At 44.9% G+C, this 9135-nt stretch overlaps 1 protein-coding gene across 1 annotated transcript; it reads right to left on the bottom strand.

Annotated features, from left to right (window-relative positions):
• Positions 1-11: 11 nt before the first annotated feature.
• Positions 12-1394, bottom strand: PPP1R2C (PPP1R2C family member C). The gene has a single exon (XM_040624775.1). It carries the CDS (start codon positions 712-714, stop codon positions 88-90), a length of 627 nt encoding a protein of 208 aa, XP_040480709.1. The 5' UTR covers positions 715-1394; the 3' UTR covers positions 12-87.
• Positions 1395-9135: the final 7741 nt, after the last annotated feature.

Raw genomic sequence — 9135 nt, 5'->3', positions numbered from 1 at the left:
TAGCAGTTCGTAGCAGTTCGTAGCAGTTCGTAGCAGTTCGTAGCAGTTCGTATGCGGCAAGCGATGGCAGGGCTGAGCAGGTGTTGTCTATGCGCCGAATGACTGGGTTTGCAGTTCGTCACTTGTAGGGCCTTCATCCGATTCTTCTGCGGCAGTGTTGTCTTCGTTGTTGTCACCATGTAGAGTTTCTTCGTTGTCATCCTTGTCTTTCTCTTGCTGAAGGTCTTTGGAGATCAGTTGTCTTGCCAGCTTGAGGTTCAGGCCTTCGTTGTAATGTAGCTTCCTTTTCATTTCGAACTGCCGCTGCTTTTCTTGCTTGTCGAGAAGGATCTTGCTGCTGTGTGCCCTGTCACTCTCCGGCTCTCCCAACTGGCAGTTCAACTCCAAGGTACCACTGGCGGCGAATTTCTTGGCTAAGATGTCCGGGGTCATGGCTTCCTTTGCTTCAAAATCATTTACGGGATCTTCTCCATCGTCTTGCGGGCTGAAATAGGGGCTGCTGGGCTCGTTGATCTTCATTAAGTCGTAGTCTCTGTAGGCTGTACGGTGTGTTGCCAGGATGTTGGATTCGTCCCATTTCTGGGACTTCTTTCTATGGACCTCTTGGATTGTTCCTCCCGACTGCTGGGCAGAGCTAGCCACCGAGGAAGTGGTGGAGCTCTTGTTCTTCAGTATCCCCTTGATGGGCCGGTGTGAGGCGGTGGAGGCCGCCATGACTGCCTGGGGAGCCAAGGGCCGCCGCGGGAGGGTTGGGCCGCCGCAGCCGCCTGCCCGCCCTCCAGGCTGAAGCGGCAGCACGGTCTGTTCTGGGCACTGGTTGCAACGGCCTAAGAGCTTCACCAGGGTCCAACGTCACAAAAGGACACTGCAGACGACGCCACAGAGGCGGCCGCTGCCGTCATGGCCACCGTCATGGCCGCCGTCACTGCCTCCCGGCCCATGCTGGCTGTTTTTGTTTTAAGGAGTAATACGCCAAATATCCCTGCGTTACACACGAAACAGGGAAGCGCTGTTTTGCGAATTTCTATATAGCCTGTTTGCGTACCAGAGGCTATGTAAAATGTATGTCTTACTGTGGGTCCCGGTCAAAAATCTGAGTCACTACTTTGGTTGGAAAGATTGAAGGTGTAGGTGCTACAAGGTGATTACCTTCTGCTCCTACCTTCTGTCGCCATGCACACTTCCCTCTCCCCTACCTACTTGCACACACACAAAACCCCTGGTCTTCTTCTCACGCTCCGCCTCTTGGTTAATGGCCCCAATATCCAGTCACTTACACCAGCTGGGCACCTGGCATCGTCGCCCGCGCCTCACTCTCCAATCCAGCCCTCAGGCACTGGCCTAAATATTTCGAGAAGCTCTCCAATTCTCTCTCCCACCACCACCCTGTTTCAAGTCACCACCGCCTCTTGTGGGGACTACAGCCACAGCCTTTGAACTGCACCCCCCCCCCATAACCCCTCCTGCTGCCTTCCAACCTCTTATCCACCCTCTAGCCAGAGCGGCTTTTCAAAAACACCCATCAAATCTTGTCACATCTTTCTTTCAAACCCCTTAACAGCTGCCCATTTACTGTAACAAAAAGACCCAAATCCAGAAGAGGCCAAAAAAGGCAGCTCTCTGAACTGCTTGGACATATATCTGGAGCATTCTTCCCCTGAAGTCTCCCCACCCTACCTCCACCTTTCAATTCTGGCTTTTCCGTGCCAAGAACATCCATTTCCCTTCCTGTCCCAGAGGTCTTTTCAGTTTTCAGCTCAATCATTATTGCCTTATTTGGGCCTGTTTCCCCGGACCCCAGGGCAGGGAGGCCTTCCTGTGCTCTCATGGCCTCTCTTCCTCTCCTTGGCAGTTGCGACTGTGCACACAGATGGTAACTCCAAGAGAGGAAGGAAGATGTCTTTTGCTGACCATCGTCTCTAGCTCTATATCTTCACAACATGATGCTGTACCTGGCACATAGTAGGTATTACAAAAATATTAAGTGAATAATAAATGAGAGGTGATGGGGAACTGGAAGAACGAGATGTGTGAATAGAGAAAAGAGGACTCCAGAGCCTTTACAATGAGTTACAATTTGTCCAATCAGTCACGGGACCAAACCAAAAAAACCCTCAGATGTGGAATTTGGAAGCTGTTATAGGAGTGACTTTGGAACATTTTGTCCTTCACAGGCCTCATATTTCACAGGCAGTGACATTCTTCTAAAAAACAAAAAGGAAATTAAGATCCAGTTTCACATTCTCCCCTCCAGGTAGCATTCACAAGATTTTTTTTTCCCCTTCTGATAACATTTTGCTTCCTCTTCTCTCCCTCAAGGTCTTTCTGCATTTTCGAAACACAAAAGCAAAAGCATGAAAGAACCATAAAACTTTTACAAGGGTCTTAAGCACCTTGAGTTCGAGTTGTCCTGTATTCTCCAAAGTCCTACTAACTTCAGGAACTCTGCAATCACTTTAAAGCTGTGTTATTCATCTTAGAAAAAGAATTTCCTGATACCATACTCTTTGGAAAAAAAAAAAAAGCTGTATTCTGTGGTGAGGGCTTTCAGGGATTCAAAAGCTGATATTCAAGGCTATTGGAAAACCCTCTGGTATGTGAGGGGAGGAAAAAAACAATCTTCATTATTCAGAACTACTCCAGGCTACCCTTTTAAAAAGCCTAACTGCAAGGCAACACAGAGCAGCACAAATGTGGTTAGTCCTCCTGGCTGGTAGTCACAGTGGGTCTGTGCGTGTTTAGTTGTCAACAGGATGTTAAAGGGAGATGCTGATTCCAGTGCATCAGAATTTGGCTTTTGTCCGTACACAGCACCCACCCCCACATACTGTGATCTGAATACACAAGCTGCTCAATATATAATGAGTCAGCGATCCGGTTGTTCTTGCACTTTCTGAAATTCATCTTTCAGTAGCACAAAGGCAGTTCATGCTGGGCCAGGAGCACTGTGATTGTGACCTATTACATGGGCCACAAACAACATAGTTTAAGGAAGGAAACAGCCAGGCCTGACAGATTTCAGTGGTACGTTATGTAAAAGTACTCCTTTTTCACCCACCATTCGCTCGTTATCTGCTTAATTAAAGAAAGGCACCCTAAGGAAAACCCAAGTTTTGAGTTCTTGTCATCAAACTAAAAATTCTCAATCTCAGCAACGCTACCACAAGCTTGAGTTAGAAAAGATCAGCAGGCTTTTCAATATTCCTCTTTCTTTACCCCACTCACTCGTTATTGCCCTAGGACAAGAGCTAAGCAGGTATGTCTGAGGCTCCTTCACGCGTGCACACACACACACACACACACACACACACACACACTCCAGAGCTAACTAAAACTTTCCCAGTCAATGATACATTATATGAGATTTAGATACACTCCTAGAAAGTCCTTTCAACACATATTTAGCGACCATCCACTGTATTTCCAAGAGCAGAACTTTCATTTCAAATTCACAAAAAGCAAAGTGGTGTTTTGGTGGTCTTCCATGGGTTAATGTTTAATAAATACATCTAAATATCCATGCTGTTCTATCATCACAGTTTTAAAAAAACATTTAAAAAATATTACTGATATTTAAAATCTCATTTGAACCCTCTGATGTTTGCACAGGATCAGAGTATTCTGCAGAGCACTGATGGACTCCACAGCTTTGTTTCTTCCCCGAGAATAACCTTTTCCACGGAGACATTCTCGAAGCGTTGTAAGTATGGGGTTGGTTTGAAGGGAGAACCAAGCCGGAACAAAGAAATTCTCAACTAAAGGTGGAAACACCTAAGAAACCAAGAGTTCCCACCAACAAGGCAGGTATCCCAGATGTCCCACTGGTTGCCATTAGTGAGAGATTAGTAAAACTCTGAGAAGGCGGTGGGCTATTTTGGGACCAATCATGCTACTGGAAGTGGGGGTTAATACTAGTTTATCCACGTGGTATCTGAAGTCATGCATCAGTTTATCCAAGAATTATCCACAGTACTCGGAGAATTATGTTAGATACTGTGGGGTATGAAAACAAATGTGCTCTTTGGTTTTGAATCTCTATGTCTTGCCCAATTTCTCTCTCTCTCATATTCCAAACCCAGGTTTCTGACATTCTACTAAAAATCCATTTCTTAGATTGGGTTCCCTTACAAACCAACCCTGAGACAAGGATTCGAGCGCAAGTAGTCTATACTTCGGAAGAGATTTGCAGAAAACATTGATAGGGGAGTGGGAAAGTCAGACAGGGGAGCGCAGGAGACAAAGGGCGCATCACCAAAGCAGTCCCTCCTGTGGGCAACTCGAGCTTAATCCTGCTGCGAAACTGGGAGTCAATGAGGAAGAGCGACCCCCATGGCTCACCTCCACCTCATGGGTGAGGGTGCTCGAGTATATTTACGCATCAACTGCTGTCATCTTTACTTAAGAGGGGCATTAACTCCCTGCACGTTGGATTCCTGCTGGAGCACTGGGAGTGGATGGCCAGTGTGTTGCTTCATCCTCTTGTTGGCTTCCTCCCATCCCTTTTCACAAACCTTCTCCTGCTGTCCTGCTCCCTGGGCTCACAGTCCGAAAGGAAAGTCTCTCTCTCCAGATCTGCTTTTACAGGCAGAACCCAGACTAAGACAAGGATTGTGCATTTTATCTTCAGTTCCCCCACACCTAACACATACTTGACACCTGTCCAAACTCTGGCACATGCCCGTGTTTCTGTAAAGTAGGTGAATGAACTGAGGAAAGTGGACAAAAACCTTTTGAAAGGAGGAGTCTGACAGTATGGGCAGATCTAGAGAGGTTTGGTGAGGTGACACTTTTCTATCTTTCTCATTAAAAGTTTGAAAACAGTAGAACTTTTCTTTTCCAAATGAAATATTACATAGAACTCCAGAATAACGACTGGTAACATTGGAACTAGAAAGCAATGGAGTCGGTCTGAGTGAAGAGGGGACGCCAGAGTTATCATCACTTGGCACCTCAGAGGTGGTTCCTGAGGCATCACCGGGACCTGAGGAAGGAGGCCGATTTGAAAACCACCGTGAAGGTGAGTTGTTGCCCAAAGCATGAGTGTTTGGTTATCCCACGTGTTGCTTTTCTGAGTGGTCACTTGTCTTGAGGAGATTTTCTACTGCAGTGATTGACAATCATAGTCATTGAGAGCAGGTCATAAAGGAGACAGGACATCACTGAAAATGTCTGATGTAACACAGTAAACATCAACTTAGCCCCCCCCCCCCAAGGGGATAATCTAGTTCGGGAATATTAAATGAAGAGAAAGATCATCAGTGGGCATGTCTGCCAGGAGTTATATAGAAAGTAGAGTCAAAGATATCAGAAAACAGGCCTTTGCAGGGATCGGCTGAAGAGTTTGTAAGAGAGAAGTGTTCTTCCCGTTCCCTAAAGGACGCTAAGACATTTCATTGGAAAATGAAAGGTGGTTCCTCTTCTTACTCTTGACCCTGCTTGGTCAGGGAAGGAGCTATTGATAAAATAGAACATGGTTTTACCAATCAATTATTTTCATATATACACATAAAATTAGATTCCAGAAAGTATTATTTTGGCTTAGATGGAAATCCTGAAAGTTGTATCAGCCAAGTTCAGGAGGCAGAGATGGGAAGGGGGTTTGGATCTAAACTTGAGGAGAAAGGGGCACCTGGGTGGCTCAATCGGTTAAGCGTCTGCCTTCAGCTCAGGTCATGATCCCAGGGTCCTGGGATCAAGCCCCGCATCAGACTCCCTGCTCAGCGGGGAGCGTGCTTCTCCCCCTCCTTCCCGCTTGTGCTCTCTCTCACTATCTCTGTCTCTCTCAAATAAATAAATAAAACATTTTTTGAAAAATAAATAAACTTGGGGAGGTATCTGATTTGGATAAGAGACATGTGCTGGAACCCCTGACTCCCACCACTTCAAGAAAGGGTGTGTAGCAAATGGGAAAGTGCACTGCCACAGCAGTCCCAGAGGACTCGTTGCCTAGTGGAGAAGATTGAGGATCAAAAAGGTATGGTGGCTTGTTCAGGATCACGCAGACAGTTAGTGGCACAGCTTGCACTAAAAATCCAGGTCTTCTGGGACCACTATGGCAGTGCACTTGCCCACTTGCTACACACATCTTCTAGAAGTGGTGGGAGTCGGGGTCCCTGCAAGTGTCTCACATCCAAATCAGATACCTCCCCAAGTTTAGATCCAACCCCTTCTTATCTCTGCTTCCTTGGCCTGCACCATTCTCCAGTAGCACTGGCACTTGGAAAGAACAAAAGAAACAGCAAAACCACCATTTCAGAAGGATTAAAATCCTGAACCTTGTGTCCTCTGGGTAGCAGCTAAAATATGAGGTGCAAGCTCAGCTTGAGGCACAAGTGGAAAAGTTTTTTGGGCAAGGAATCAATAGGCCAGCTGACCAAGTTTTCTAGTTCTGGATGAACCATAGTCAAATTAGAAAAGCAATAATGTGATCCCAGGCAGCAAAATTCAATTTTGCCAACAACACTGAGATTCCTTGAGGCAGCCCTTTAAAGATGACATTATAGACAGGATTATTTCCCATGTGTACAAATATGGCTGGGGAGAAAAACACACACATGGAGATATAACCCGATGTGTGATCCATTCTATTCGGGAAACAAATTTTCTTGTTATTATATATCTATATTTTTTAGAAAGAGCATTATAAAAACAGCAAGAGAGGGTAATAGAAAAAGAAATGAAACGCTGCAAGTCTTTTTTATGATGTTTTGTACGCAAAAAGAAAAATAACTCACAGAATCGTCAGATTTCTTAGAAGCTGCAGTAAATATATTGTTGGCATCCCCATGACTCCCTAACAAGATGCCGTCTGCAGGGAGGTGGGGCAGGAAAGCTGTCACCGAATCCCAGTCAATGATTTATAGTATTTGTGACTACCACATGGAAAGATTGTCAGCTGGCAATTTATTCTGGCTGATGTAACCCGACAGAATCTTCTTCCTTTCTGACAACCAGTCCAGTAAGTAAGGTTAACACATTTCAGCTCTAATAGAAGTAAACCTAGCAGTGAAGTTTGGTTCCATCTTAGTCATGCCTATGTGTTGGTTGTGTTTAAACAAAGCCAGCAAAACAGTTAATGGCAGCCATGAAGACACTGACAAGAAGGCGGGAGTCAAAGAGAGTAGAACAGTGGTTGTCCAACCTCAGCGTGCAGCAGAACTCCCTAGAGGGCTTGTTAAGACACAGAGTACTAAGCCCCTCCCCCAGGGCTTCTGATTCTGTAGGTTTGGGACAGAAACAATCTGAGAATTTGCATTTCTAGCAAGTTCCCAAGTGATGCGGATGGTGTTGGTCCAGGGGCTACATGGAAAACCAGTGGAGTAGAACATGGTCCTGCCCCATCTGGCAGGTGACTAGGACAAATCCAGGTCCACAGCTGGAACCCTGTGCTCTACTCTTTGGAAAGATGAGCAAGTACAAAGGAAAGTACGGAGGGAGGGGGAATTCATTCTGCCATGAAGGCCTTGTACAGTGGGTGTTTTTTGAACTAAGCACTGAAGTGAAGAAGGGCCAGGGAAGGAGACTGCAGGCAGAAGAAGGTGGTCTGTGGCAGATGATGAGTGCAAAGGGTCTTTGAGGGACAGATCCATAACATACTGCAACAGTATGATGGCTACTCCCTTTATAACTATATATAAAAATGGCCCATTGCTCTTTGTTTAATCAAACATTCACACGGACTACTTGAGTGAATTGCACATGTAGAAAGAAAAGTAGGAAGAGGAGTTGGCAGGGTGGTTCCCTGGCATTCCCTGTAGCTGATTCTCTATTGTTTGCACTTGCTCAGTACAAACCAGAGTCACATGACTAACTATTCCTCAAAGGCAGAGTCCATTTCTCTTAGCTGGTTAGTTTTCCCCAGGGAATTGTCATTGTAACAGGTTACATCGACCCATAGATACTTGATCGGATAGTGGGTTGGTGGTATTTTAGGCATCTGATAGTGGTTGCAGGGTATTCTTTTGGACAGTGCAACTTTATTGGAACTCTTGAAATCTCGTCTCGCAGATGGTCGCCTGCAGGTTAGGCTGGCCATATTCGTCCAAGCAGGCTTCATCCAACAGCCAATCTCAGTAGTTCTCACGGCCCAGTTTTCACAAGGACTCCAATTAGAGCTCAATGGAAAGCACCTCACACGTAGAGATCCTGTTTTTAATGTCCTATGTGTCTTCTATAGCTCCTAATGCACACAGTAAGGGCTTGATAATGCTTTTGTTAATAAACAGCAGGGATCAGTGTAAGCAGGTCCATCAGAAAGCCATTGTTTGGGGCTGTTCCAGCTGATGGCTGCCTTCACCCTAATAGAAAATCCTCCAGCAGTAGATGGACACAACTCTTCAAAGGGATTAGCTCCCACCCCAGTGTAAAATGGTCACTTCAGATAATTGTGCTCAAAATAATACACTTTGTTATCAGGTTTTTTTGAGAAATATGCACTTAACAAAAGATAAAACAGAATATTGCTTCATGGCTCAGGCAATACATCTCTGTCTCCATTGTTTGTTTAAGTCTTATTAGGGTCAGTTGTGACCTGAATTGTTCCATTTTCCATTTCTCTGTGCCATTATACTTCCAAACATTTCAAAAAATAAAGTCCCCTTTTTTCATTTTATTTTTTTATGGGCAAGTATTGAGTATGACAAGGCCTGTCATCACCTAATGAGAAATGGCTCTTGGGCCACTTATAACTATTATTAGGATGACGTTTTTCCCCTCTGAGTACCAACAGGAAACTGAGATGCATGGCTTTAAAAAACAATACAAAACATTGACGGACCAAAGAGAAGACAATAGCCAAAGCAAAATAGAAGAATCAGATTTACGAATTTAGGCTTGGACTGGTAACATTTTCGAAGTCATCTTGAAATTTTTCCTTTAGAGAAAAACAGAGAAAAGCAAAGGGACACGAGGAAAGTGAGATCTGGTATATCATGAGGTTTATTACTTTTCAGTAGGCTTCTTGAGTTAGTGACCCAATATTCTGACAAAGAAAAAAGTCCCTCCCATTGTCTGCTCATCAAGGAACCTGTAGCGGAGAAAGTCATTTTCAGATCGGTACTGAACTACAAGATGAAAATCATTAGTATGACATACATGCATACATAATGCATTGCTGCAAAATTGATACTGGGTATC

Source organism: Ursus maritimus (genome assembly GCF_017311325.1).
Source record: "Ursus maritimus isolate PB19 chromosome X unlocalized genomic scaffold, ASM1731132v1 scaffold_X1, whole genome shotgun sequence".
Lineage (NCBI taxonomy): Eukaryota > Metazoa > Chordata > Mammalia > Carnivora > Ursidae > Ursus > Ursus maritimus.
Note: the sequence above shows the minus strand (reverse complement) of the source record. Positions and strands in the feature narration are given on the sequence as shown.

What these genes read in the sequence shown, in the direction of transcription:
- PPP1R2C (XM_040624775.1), bottom strand. Translation starts at nt 714, where the DNA reads ATGGCGGCCTCCACCGCCTCACACCGGCCCATCAAGGGGATACTGAAG.